General features: G+C 49.8%; 1 protein-coding gene across 2 annotated transcripts in view; it reads right to left on the bottom strand.

The window, feature by feature from the left end:
* Positions 1 to 13,417, bottom strand: part of GNAO1 (G protein subunit alpha o1) — a 137,431-nt gene that overhangs the window by 19,247 nt on the left and 104,767 nt on the right. For both annotated transcript variants that reach the window (XM_080551878.1, XM_080551879.1), the window contains exons 5-6: positions 5,112 to 5,240; positions 4,468 to 4,597 (exon numbers count right to left, since the gene is read on the bottom strand). In XM_080551878.1, coding sequence (XP_080408004.1) covers positions 4,468 to 4,597; positions 5,112 to 5,240 — 259 coding nt within the window. The remainder of the gene's footprint in view (positions 1 to 4,467; positions 4,598 to 5,111; positions 5,241 to 13,417) is intronic.

The raw sequence follows: 13,417 nt of genomic DNA on the forward strand, positions 1-13,417 counted from the left end.
GTTTGCATTGATACCTGTTAGGACATGACAGCGTTTCCCCAAGAAGCAGTGACTCTTAGCATTCAGTCTCAGCCTGAACACACATGCAGCACAAACCAGTGCATCCCTGGAGGGAATGACAGTCAGGATAAAAATCCCCTTTCCTTTCAAATTCCTGAGGTGAGTTTGGAAGCTCCGTGAGGCTGCTGACCTGGCTTCATGCTCCGTATAGGGGGATTTTTGCCCCACCTCTGCTGCTTAGCTGGGCAAACACCACCACAGCTCTGCTCACTCTTCCTTATTCACTCAGGTCCTAAAACCCACCTTTTCCTTTTCCTACTGCCCCATGGGGAATGCTCTCGTGTCCCAGAGGGCTCCTGGGAACCCACCAGAACAGCTCCCCATTTCCACAAGCTGTTCTGTACTACCTAACTCCAGGAATGCCACCCTGCCTCCCCTCCAGAAACACTCACAACCCCTCTTATTTTTTTCCCCAAAGCTGGGGAGGAGAGCTGGTTGTTTCTGCAACACACAGCTGATACAATCTTTTTTGTTTTCCTCCGTGACTAAGTGTCAACTGTCATGCAGACCGTAAGGACATTGACCATTATCCCATGCACAGAAACTCCATATCCCCCTCCTGGTTTACTTCCTAAGATGCCCAAGCTGCTGTCACTTGCTTCGTCACTGCTGAGGAAATCTCCGAGTGCTGCAATTCAATTTTCAGTGCCCATTGGCAGCAGTGAGAGGACGCTAACCAGGTCATGCAATGAAATACGAACTAACAGGCCACCACTAATGCACACCAAGGGTCACCAGCACCGTGCCTTCTGCTCATTACACGTTCAGCAACGGGAACACAAACAATACTTTCATATCTTAGCCAGATATGGATGACCTAAATATCTGTTTCAGAGGCAGCAATATGCATCATCTCCTTCTCTTGCCACGGCTCCTTTGCATTTGTGAGGAGGAACCAAAGAGGACAGTACTGGATCCCATGACAGGTCCCATGCCATTGCCAGCTTTAAAACATTTAAAAGGAACAACGTGCACCTGCCTTTGTTAATCAGTTTCTCTAGTTTTACCGGTTATTATGACTGATGTCCCTCTCCCCTCCTCCTAGTTACAGGTCTGAGTCTTTTCCTTCTCCAGCCTCCTCTTATCAAACACAAAGATAAGCCAGAAATGAGACAAAATAGCATCATTAGGCAAAAACATAATCTACTGAGCTGCTCAGCCAGTTACAGGGAGATGTTGCCACTGTGTACAAAAACCCCACAGCAGACAGCCACCAAAGTCCTTGTGATGGGCTCGGTAACAGGAGCTGCAGGGGAGGCATAATACCTTGAAGGCAACAACTTGTCCATTGCAATGGGTTGGGCAGGGTGTGCAATTTTGGCTCCTGAGCTCAGGCTCTGTCTGGCGGCAGTGGCACGGCCTGAATTTCCCTGCGGGTTTGCTTCTCTCTGCTTGTGATCCAGACATGCACAGTGCCCAGCAGCCTGGCTGTGGGTCATCGTGCTACAGGAGAAGTGGTCTAAGTGGTGTTTGGGGCAAAGTGTGCGGTTTGACTCAACAGGGCTGGGTGCTCCTATGCAGAATGTGGTCTTTGGGGGCAAAGGGGCATCTAAATCACAGATGCAGAGAGATTTCCTTCTGATCTGGATGCAGAGAAGTACTTGCCTTCCGTGACTCCCATGGTGTTGCTCTTTGTGGCAGGGAATTGGAGCGAAAACACATCCCTTAAAAGACTATCTGGTCTTGCTGAGAGAGGGCTCTGCACACAACTGCTCGTTAGCCGCTGCAGGAGGATAGGTGCTGAGTCTTTCAGAACAAGGAGTGCAAAAAAATGCAAAAAAACCCTTACCAGCTTATAGATGTGCTTTACTTTTAAGGAAAGGGGCAGGTCAATGGGCATTTCACTCGGCCCCCTTTAACCAGCTCTTTGCTCAGTCCTGTTTGAAAGGATTTAGAGCAAACCTGTTGTCTGTGGGCTTATTTCAATGTGACAAGCTGACCCTACCACTACGCTGATCCCAGTGCTCTTGCGTTAACTGGAGCTGAGCAAGGTGAGCCCTTGCTCTGTGGTGAAGTCTTTGACTGCACTCAAACTGCAGCTTCACCTGCCCGAAGTGTGGTTTGGCTTAGAGAAGCGTAAAAAGCCATCATGAAATCCTATGATTATTGTCACCAGGAGACTGAATGCACCAGGAAAAGCTGTTCCCTCCACACACCCACTTTTCAAGTGTTTTTTGGCCACCTGGCATGTAGCAGGGCTCCTTCCTTCTCACGGCTCCATGCCAGCAATGAAAGCACTACAGGTCTTTTCACATCTGGACAGCCCCCGACCTCCAGTGGCTTACTGAAGCTGGAAGTGCCTGCATCACAGCGCGCATTTCTATGGGAAATGAAGATGGAGGAACAGCATCCAGCTCTTAGCTGCCTCCTCTTTTGTGTTTTCTAAGTGAGAAGCAATAAAAGCTGATTTACGTCATTAGAGGCAGCAGATGTGACGGATGCAGGCAGACGGCAGATCAGCTGACTGAAGAGATGCTGCTTTTACTGCTGTTTTTTTGGACAGGAACCACGTTATCGGGGGGGGGAGAGTGAGTGCTAGGGGGTGAAGCTGAGAGAGGACCGAGGACTGTGGGTGCTGCGTTTCCCACCTGCCCTTTGCGCAGCGGGTACAGCAGGGCAGACAAGATGCGACACCGTCGTTCCTCTGATTTGCATTGGCCTCGCTCAGGGTTGTTTATTTGGGTTAGGCGGGGGCGTCCTGCAGCGTGGCAGTGTTGGTGCCGAATCCTCTCCCCATTTACACTGAATGTGTAAATGAACAGCAGCTGCCTCTGCCCTCCTGTTGCTCAGCATCCCCAGAAATGCTTTGTGAAAAGGGTTTGAAGCAGCGAGCGAACGTCGGCGCTGCGACAGAACCTTCCTGATGCAAAAGCAAAGTCAGAGCTGCACAAATCCTGACTTCTGCAGCGGGGCATTTTGAGAGAGGAGGCTGAGCTGGCACTCTGCTCAGGACCTTTCCGTGCCAGGAGGGAACTGGCAGCGGCCCTTGGCTTCAGGGTTTGGGTGACACAGCCCAAGTCATACCTACAGAGCACCTTGTTCTCTTCTCAGGCCACACGTTTGCTCACTGCCCTGCAAATCTGTCCTCTCCCCGTGTATTCTTCATGTCCTTGGTATGCTTCCCCTGACCAGCTGTGTGGCATCGAGTTAATGGCTGGGTTTTTCACATCACACCAGGAGGTATTGGTTCCTCACCAGTGAATCCTACAGGACTGAGCATCCTTGAGCATATCAGGGCTGGAGGCAGAGGGAGGTGAACACTGAGGATTATAAATCAGTGGGTATGAGAGGATGTAGGGTACCTCAGTCAGTCTCTAGCTACCTGGAGGGACACAGGTGTGATGTTAATACCATCCTGAATTCTGGCATCGGTATGACCTAGACAAGCAGGTGACTTCACCCAACAGTTTGCCAGCGTTCAAATATCTAGCTTGGAAGAGGCTGCAAACCACAGCTCCGCCAATCTTTTTGGGAAGAGAAACCTGATAACGAATAGCAACCACCACCTCAATTCCTTCCTCATCACCAGCCTTCTGCAGGACTAACGTCCTTACAAGCAGGAGAATAAAGGCCTTCAGACAGACGGGGCTGGCAGGAGCAAGCCCTTCATGATGCTGTAGACTGGGCACAGATGAAATAATTTCCTTAGTTAGGGTATGGCCTTTGACTCCTTTTTGTTAGACAAATGCAACCGCGTGCTTGCCTCACTTGTTGTTGGTCCCTAAAGCTTTCATTTCCATCACGCTGAATGAATGGCTAGAATTCAGTAATGAGTCTTCCTGCATCCTTTCTGTGTATTTAAATCATTTGTATTAATTGCACTCCTAATACCAGGGAGCACGCAGGTCCTTGCTAACTTTATTTCCAGATGGTATTTTGAGCCTAATGTCACAGTGGGAAGTTATAAAAGCACTCCTAGAGCAAATTACCTAAGGAATCAAACAGTTCCAGTTTCACTCATGAAAAAATGAATTTCTGTAGCCTGAAGAAATAGGTTAAACTCCTAGCCTGAGCCTGTCTCAGGAGGGCATGGCCTTCCCATGCCTCTCATCACCACAGTATGACCAATTCCTTAAATTTGTCTTAAAATCCCACCTATCTGCATCTCCTGTTTCTGGGTATTGAGTCCTGTTAACACACTTTGAAAACACACAGCTCAGCTAGAAAAGAAAATACAACACTGTGACCTCCCCAGTGCAAGGAACCATTACCTGGGAGTGCAGGACTTGGTTTTGAGGAGTGTAGAGGAGGACAAGTCTCCCCAGGATGTCAGTGAAAGGGGTAATGACCGACAAAAGCACATTGCTGTAGCACCACAGCCAGCATAAGGCCATCTCCGAGCGGTTTTTGGCTACACAGTGTCCTGTAAAGAAGTGTCGGGGCCTCCAAGACCCGGTTGGCACTCACCGTGGTTTCATCTTCATGGAGCACCTGGTCGTAGCCGCTCAGCGCGACGCAGAAAATGATCGCTGTGACATCCTCAAAGCAGTGGATCCACTTCTTGCGTTCTGACCTCTGGCCTCCGACATCAAAGAGCCTGTGGCACAGGAGAGGACCGTCAGCGCTTGCTCTTTGTTAGATAAGAGGAAACTTTAGCAGTGTGGGCGTTTTCTGGCCATAATGTCCCTGGGAGGCTCCAAACACAAAGCACAAGGTTGTTAACCACTGTCTCGGTCTCTTTGCTGGCTGACATCACAACCATTGATAAATAGTGTCAGCCTCACGTGATTCGACTTATTTTGGAGAAAATATCTGTATATTTACAAGGCTTTATCAGACCTGGGGCCAATCTCATATAGTGTTTCTAAACAAAGAGGTGTCGGTTGGGTTAGAAGAAGGTACCGTGAGCTCGTATCTTAAAGGTAGTGATTTTCAAGACAGGATTTACAAACTTTTCATGTTGTTGAATCCCAGAAATGCTGCACCTCTGCAGTGGGAGCCATCAATGCGTTAACTGGCAGTTTGATAGCTTCTTTTTGGGGAACCGTGGGGGAACACTGTGACAAATGAACACTCTGAAAATTTCCTGCTGTGTGCAGTTTCGGACTAACCTGAAGTGGAGGTTTTTGAATGTGAAGTGGGTTTCTACGATGCCAGTTGTTTTGACCCTGGTTCGAAGGATATCCTGCTCCGTGGGCTGGTAGTCTGCAGCTCCGATTCGATCTAAGCTGTCTAGGTAGCTAAGAGGAAGAGAGAAGGAGAAAAGAAAACAAAAGCAGATAAGAATAAGACTCATATTAATCTTTGTCAATCTCAGATGAATCCTTCAGCTTCCTATTAATCATTTTCAATCTCATTTTTCATGGCTGAACGTATTGGGGCTAAAGAAGAAAACTCTTCTATGCTGGGGAAAAAGAAATGTTACAAACCTCACTATCCTAAGAATGAAATCTGATAATGAACTGAAAGCAGGAAATTAAGTGTTCATGTGTTGTGAGCCCTGATGGCAATCTGTGAAAATACATAGTTTTAATATTACTTGCTATTTTTATTCCCCGAGGGATGAAAGTCCCAGTCGGGCCATTGTACTGGGTGCTGTCCCCAACACAGGCTTTTCTGTAAGGACTTATTCACAACGTCACAGGCTTTCCAGATAAGAGGCTGGAGCAGAGGTCTCGCTGCTGAAACAGGCAGGTCGAGCCACCTTTGGGAGATGCCGCTCTGTGCTGGGAAGGGAGGGAGCCTGGGCAGCTTGCTGGGACGAGATGCTGTGCTTTCAGTCAGCTCAAATTAAGTGAGATGAAGCTGCCCGAGTGAGTCACTGCTTCAGCCTGAAATCGAACACGGGGCTGTGACTGCAGGAGATACACCACTTGGACCAAATCCAGGGGCCAGCTCAGATGGTGGTAATCTGGGAGTTTACATCAGAGTTTTTTGGGGGGGGCGGAAGGGAGATTTAGCTTTCTAAACACTTGGATAGTTTAAAAATATTTACCCTTATTCTGGTCCTGGCTTGAAATCTATGAATGCAAGCATCACTTCTATATACTGAAACTTTGGGGATGAAGGCCTATCTTTTGGTGTGACATTTTTGTAGAGGAACCCAGTAGCTGTGTAAATATGACCACAATCCATTTTTTCATCCACATTTAAGACATTTTTTAAAACAACCTGGGCCAATGAAATAGAATTTATAAAGAAAAGAGGAATTTGCTTTGGACGAAATTTTAATACGAATTATGAACACCTGGTTGCATCACACAGCAAAGTCTTTCCCACCACTGTCAAGCTGAACATGGACACTCCTGTTCCTCTCAAAGGGGACTGATGTGCATTACAGAGCCCAAACGCCTGCCTCTAGCTCCAGGAGCATCAATGTCACACGCGTGAGATGCTCTCGACATACTGTGACTGTTACAAAGCCGGTCTGTGTATGACCACTGGTTTTGCCACTTGCATCTCTGTGTTTTGGGCAGCCTGGGTGTTGCCCAGCAGTAAGAGGAGCTGTGCAGCTCCTCTAACATCAGGAAAAGACAGTTTTCCTATACGTCAGGAAAAGACGCTGTTCTTGCCAGTGAGTATGAGTTTACCAGGGAGTGGAGGAAAGCACCGTGGGCAGCTGGCAGGGCTTTGCCGTGTCCCTTTACTGCTGTCCCCTGTCCTCCGTGCTGCTCCCCAGCCCTGCCTACAAAGCAGGCTCTGCAACACCCCGTCCTGCTGCTTCAGACAGTTCCCCTGCTGCATCAGGGAGCAGGAGAAGGGTTTGTGTGCTGGAGGGAGTGCACTGAGTACAATGCATGGTGCACTGGAGCCATGAACTCTCTGCACTCCTTTTCACAGGCTTTCGTGCCCATCCTGCTAGCTTGGAAAACCAAACAGACAAACTCTACACTAAGGTGAGAAACAAGCCTTATCCTACTCACCTCCCATATTTTGGCTATCCATCGTTTTTATCACTCGTTTTTTTTGCTAAAGAATTGCAAGAATCGTGTCACCCAAAGAAAAGCATATAAGCTAAGCACAGTTGTTTTTACTCTGCCCTTTTTCAAGCATTTAAAGATATTGTGGCTTTATGACAGATGCTCCCTTAATAGCCTTATGATGGGCCCTGGATAGACGAATGGGGCTTCATTGGCTTGTGTTTGAAATAAGGACCTTCGCTGTGACGGCTGAAACCACAATCACGCATCTATTCACAACCGGTTGTCAACTTCTGTTATTTAAGACAGCTGCATTTCTTCACACATCCCCACAGACGGAGGCAGCTCTGCGGTGCTGTTATTGAGAGACCCAAACTTTCCCCTATCCTAAGGACCAAGCCCTTAAATGCTTCGTGGTGAGGGTAGAAAGTGGATGGGAAAGAGCAAGACTTTTCCTTTCCTCCTGCAGGTGCCCTGCAGAACTCGATCACTTCCTCCATCTTCATTTTCCGTAGTTTCCTGCAATTCATCTCATTTCATTTTAACATGTTCCTTATTAATTACTCTTGCCTTGGAGACCCTCCTTTCATGCTGGGAGTGCAGCAGATGAAGAACTACGCTGTGAACTGGCCAAAGGACTCAGCATTACAGCATTACAGCAGTCCCTGTGCTGGGACATCATCAGGTGGCTGTCACTGTCCCCACCAGCAGTGGTCACATACAGTGGTGCACGTGCAGCCAATAGCTCTGCCACGTGGTGTGCCCCTTGGTGCCCAGCAGCAAATGAGCTCCAAATTTTATGTGAACCTGCAAAAAACCTGGCTGGGAGGCTTCCCTCACCCATCTCTGTGTCCCTGTCCACAGCAGTGATGCAGCTCCCGGTGCCTCCATCCCTCCGCTGTGCTCTGGGGACTCAGGGGTTGGTGGGAGCGGATGCAGCCTCTAGAGGGGGCAGGACGATTGCAATAGAGGGAGGAGAGCTGAGCAGGATCCATCCCATCCACCCTCTCTTCCCTGACAGTGTCCAGCTCCCACTCCCAGACTGGGATATCTCCATAGGAAGCTGGGCTGGGAGGGTCTCTGGCATCTGTCCTGCGAGCAGCAGCGATGCTGTAGGCTGTCAGGGCGCTGCTTCCCAGTGCTGAACTGGTGCTGTGATGGAGGACAACTCAACATCCCCAGCACTCAGCCTCCCCCGGCTTTGGTGAGCTGAGTGCCATGAGTCTGGTGGCTTGGGGTCACTCAGAGACCCCAGCTCCGATCCGAGCTTCGCCACACATCCTTTGCCTTTCCTATTAACTTCTCTCCTCTCTATCTCTTTCCTCATTTCTAGTCTTTTCCACCATCCTTTCTGTGTTTTTCAATACCTGAAATTATTTCAATTTCCTGGGTCTGCTTTTCATCTGTCCTGGTAGTCCTGTGAGGGTCAGCCATCAGTTTATATGAGGGTATATAACATTTTCAGTGCCGTTTTTGAGGCTGCATTCCAAAACTGTTTACTCTCCTGGCTGCTCCCACCAGGAATCTCCCCCGTCTGCAGCAGATTTTTTCCCTCAGACTTGACCACAGCTGAGCTGGGCTCCATCAGCGTGAGCCCTGTGTTTCCCAGCTCTGCCAAAAGCCCTGCCGAAGGAGCGTGCCACTGCACAGCCACCGTGCTAACACCCAGCTGCAGGAACGGGAGGCTCAGGCAGGCTGCTGCTTAACTGCTGAGCTGATTTTAGCTCCTTCTTGTTGCCTGAGGGTATCTCCTGTTCCTGCTGGAGGCATCTCCAAGGCTTCAAAGGAGCACCAGGGCTCCTGCCCGCGCTGCTTGGCAGGACCTGCTGGCCTGCTGGTGCGAGCTGAGGGTGCAGCGTGTTCGAGGTGCCACCTGCTCGGGAAGAGGGAAGTCCAGGTGGGGACAAATTGCTGCACATGGCGTTGGATGGCAGCACTCCCGGTACACCCTTTGAACTGCAAATCTAAAGGCCAAACTGTTGCTGGAGACAATTAGTTGTCGCAGCCAACTGGCTTGATGACACATAATCCCCTCAGAAGCCGGCATCTGTTTAACTAGCAGAAATAAGAGCACTTCGGAGGCTGGGGAGCGAGCGCTCAGCTCTCCCCACTCTACGTCATCCCCGTTGCTTTGTGCTGGCACCAGAGCATCTTCTGCTTCCAGGCTCGGGGGTTTTGCAAACTGGAGTGGAAGCGTATCTGAAATGACACATCAGCTCTTACTTGCTGTCTGTGTTGCCCAGGGCTTGCAGGGGTTAAAAAAAAAGCTGAAGAAAGGTTAGGAGGTTTTTGAGTACATAAGTAACCCTCTAGCATTTACGCTCCTGAGCTGAGCAGCTCCATTACTGCTTATATCTTTTATCTTAAATGCTTTGTTTTGAAGCAGATTGCAGGTTTCTGAGTCACTCGGTTTATCAGGCTCAGGGACGTGAAGCCCAACCACATTACGCTGCCAAAAGCAAAATGCACAAGAACTGGCATTTCCCAAAGACAGGGAGAGGAGCAGATCGGTGTGAGGCTATGAAAGGCAGACACTCTGTAAGGACTAGCTGATATTGAGTCTCCTCACATGGTAATGTTGAAAATCAGGAGTAAATATAGTTTCTAACGGCATGTGGTAGCAGCACTGCTGATGCCAGAGACGCTGTGTGTAGGAAGGGCTGTTGTGGGAGTTACCTCTGGGAACAGAGTGGTGACGGCCTACGTGCACGGCGTGGATGGGGACCCTTCCCCAGGCACCCTGCCACCATGGAAACTCCTCCTGGGTCTGTGTCTGTGCCAAAGGCTCTGCAGGCTGGTATTTGCAATGAAGAAGTGTAGAAGAGGTCCCTGGCTGTGGTCAAAGCTGGATACCTGTGGCATAGCTTACACAGATGTGTACATTCACATGGGTTGAGGTTAATGGCAATAAAATAGTTCATTTGCTTTGGTTACCCCGAAGGCAGCATCTTGGCAATCTTTTTGCCAGCAGCATCCAGATCGCTGTGCCCCAGGCACTACGTGCACCCAAGGTGCTAATGCAGCTCTATGCCCACGTCTTCAGTGCTCACCAAGCCATGGTGAAAGGGCAGCCCCAGCTCGTGTGCTGGTCTGGGACAGATCTGGGGACAGAGGGGTGGGAAGGCAGGAAAGCAAGCCTACAGGCAGTGGCATCTTCTCAGATATTCTTTTGTGGTCCTAGTCCTGGCCTCTGTCCATGTCTCCTCCCTGAATGAAAGGCACGTGTGGGATACTCCAGCATTGCTGCACTGGCTTGGGTTGAATTCGATTGGGAAATCAGAGCACCATTTGTCAGCAGAAGCAGCTGAGTCACTGCTGGGTTATTTTCTACTCCTTGTACAGAGGTGCTTGAGGGTTAGCTCCAACATGATGGCATGGTAGCTGCTGGCAATTTCTGACTTTTTAATCAAGGTTGTCATGAGCAGGATTCATCTCATCTCACTCCAGATGCTATTGTGGAGACGTTTCCACCCAGGCTGGTTGCACTGAGCTCCTTCACAGCTCATGGATGGAAAAGGGCATTTCAAATGTCTGCTGTCTGCTTCTGACATTAGCTTGTACCCTAACTTCTTCCTTTCATTTGACAATGAACCAATAGCTCAATATATATTTAGCATTAAACCATTTAATATTTAGTAGCTGCAGAGGAAGGAGACAGAGGAAAATCACTGGGCTTGGAGAATGTCAGTGTAGTAAACTCATAGTATCTTCTACCAGGAGAGAAAAAATGTGTGGGTGCTGCTTCCAGAAGGTGTGATACGACAGTACGGCTGCCCAGACCAGCTGGCTCTGGGCAAACACCCCAAGGTTGTGGCACCACGGTGTTTTTCCTGCAGACACCGTGCCCAGCCATATTGCCTATATTATTTTAGAGCAAGGGAAAGAAAACCCCACAGTCCACTCTCAGAGCCCAGTGCTCCTCCAGCACACACAGCGGTGATGTAACACGTCTTAAATAATCATCAGTTATGAAATGCTTGAAACGTAGCCAGGCAGTTGTATTGTGTCCCTTCAGAAATCAATAGCACCTAGGCGTAGGAAACACAGCGCTCGCACACGTGCACAGAGCGCGCTGTCATAGAATCACTGAATACCCTGAGTTGGAAGGGACCCACGAGGACTGTGTCCAACTCCTGGCTCCACACAGGACCGCCCCAAAATCAGACCATATGCCTGAGAGTGCTGTCCAAAAGCTTCTTGAACTCCAGCAGGCTCGGTGCCGTGACCGCTGCCCTGGGGAGCCTGTCCCAGTGCGTGACCACCCTCCCAGTGAAGAACCTTTCCCTGACACCCAGCCTGACCCTCCCCTGTCCCAGCTCCATGCCATCCCCTCGGGTCCTGTCGCTGTCCCCAGAGAGCAGAGCTCAGCGCCTGCCCCTCCGCTCCCCTCGTGAGGGAGCTGCAGGCCGCCATGAGGCCTCCCCTCGGCCTGCTCTGCTCTGGGCTGAGCAAACCAAGGGACCCCAGCCACTCCTCATAAATCTTGCCCTCTACACACTTCACTGTCTTTGTAGCCCTCCTTTGGACACTCTCTAATAGTTTCATGTCCTTCTTTATTGTTTCACCCCAAACTACACAGTGTTCGAGGCGAGGCCGCAGCAGGCAGAGCAGAGCAGGACAATCCCTTCCCTTTGCCGGCCAGCCATGCCGGGCCTGAGGCACCCGGGGACATGTTTGGCCCTCCTGGCTGCCAGGGCCCACTGCTGGCTCACATTCCACTTGCTGGCAACCAGATCCCCCAGATCCCTTTCCACGAGGCTGCTCTCCAGGCTCTCACCCCCCAGTCTGTACATACAGCCAGGGCTACCCCTTCCCAGGTGCAGAATCTGGCATTTGCCCTTATTAAACTTCATATTGTCGGTGATGGCCCAGCTGTCTTAATTTGTCAAGATCTCTCTTCGAGGCCTCTCTACCCTCAAGGGAGTCAACAGCTCCTCCCAATCTAGAATCATCTGCAAACTTACTCAAAACACATTCTAGTCCTACAGCCAAGTCATTTATAGAAACATCAAAGAGAATTAATCCCTAAAATGGATTTAGGGCCTAAGTGGCCCTAAAATGGAGATCTGGGGAACCCCACTAGTGACTAGTTACTGATGAAACCCTATTTACTAGAACCCTCTGAGCCAGCCCCACCAACCAGTTGTTCACCCATCGTATTGTGTACTTGTCTAGCTGTATGCTGGACCTTTTGTCCAGAAGGGTACCATGAGAAGCAGTATCAAAAGCTTTGCTGAAACCCAAAACTGGCTTCCCTTGGTCAACTAGGTGGGTAACCTTGTCATAAAAGAAAATTATGTTAGATACACAGGACTAGCGAACCTATATTGACTATGACCAATGACTGCCAAGAACAATTCCATCACTGACTGAAGTAGTAGGATAGCCTAGGAAAGAAGGAATCCCTTACTATCCTCTCTATGAAAGCAAGAACTCACTACAGGTTGCTCGCCAGCGCAGGCAGGCAGGAGGAAGGGACTGTAGAGGATAAGTAATTCAGCTAAGAGGGCAGGAGGCACAGAGAAGGGAGGTTTGGGAATTCTCTCCCGGACTTTGGGCAACGCATTTTGTGCTTCTGGCTGCATTCCCTGCTCTGCCAGTCCCACCTCGGCTGGAATCACGTGAATTACATCATAGAATCACTGCAAAGTTTGGGTCAGAAGGAACTTTAAACATCACCTAGTTCCAACACTCGGGCACTGATGCCTTCCACTAAACCAGGTTGCCCAAAGCTTCATCCAACCTGGCCTCAAACACTTCCAGGCTTGGGGCATCCACAATCTCACTGGGAAGCTTGTTCCAGTGCCTCACCACCCTCGTTGTGAAGAATTTCTTCCTTAACTAGAAAGTTCCCTTCTCTATGTGGCAGGCTCTGCTGTCCTGCCACTGCTTCTGAGTAGAAGTCATCTTATGTCCAACCAGACGAGGTACCAACACAAGATATTCCCCAGACACCCATCCCCAAATCCAACCAGCGCCACGGCACTTCTGGTGACTGCTTGCTGCATGGGAACGTCCAGGCAGCTTCAGCCACAAAATGAAAATGTTGTGGCCATCACTGCTGTGGCCCATGGATGCACAGCAAAGAGAAGGCTGTGAGGTGTTACGCTGCCTTCCTCCAGCACAACATGTGGGTGCCAGGTGAGGGATGTGGCTAGCCACACGCTTTCAGGCCTGTTAGCAGATAGCCAATGTACCACAAATGGGAGCTGAGCTGTTTGCTGGCTGCTAACAGCAGCAGTGATGGTCACCAGGACCACACACTGGGGTCGTTTTACTGCATGAGCTCTGCTGGATGGTGCTGGGATCTCATTACTTTCCCTCGGGAAATAAGGAGGATGTTCCCTGCTGTGAAAGGATGCTGCCAAATCTTGACAGAAGGGATGCTGTGTTGCAATGCATTTTTTTAACCTGCATAGAAGTGGAACCCTGCTGCTGGTCTGGATCGCAGGCTGTTTGTTCAGACCTTGCTGGCTGCAGGTGTGAGGATGAATCCA

This window comes from Anser brachyrhynchus (genome assembly GCF_964034855.1).
Source record: "Anser brachyrhynchus genome assembly, chromosome: 12".
Taxonomy (NCBI): domain Eukaryota; kingdom Metazoa; phylum Chordata; class Aves; order Anseriformes; family Anatidae; genus Anser; species Anser brachyrhynchus.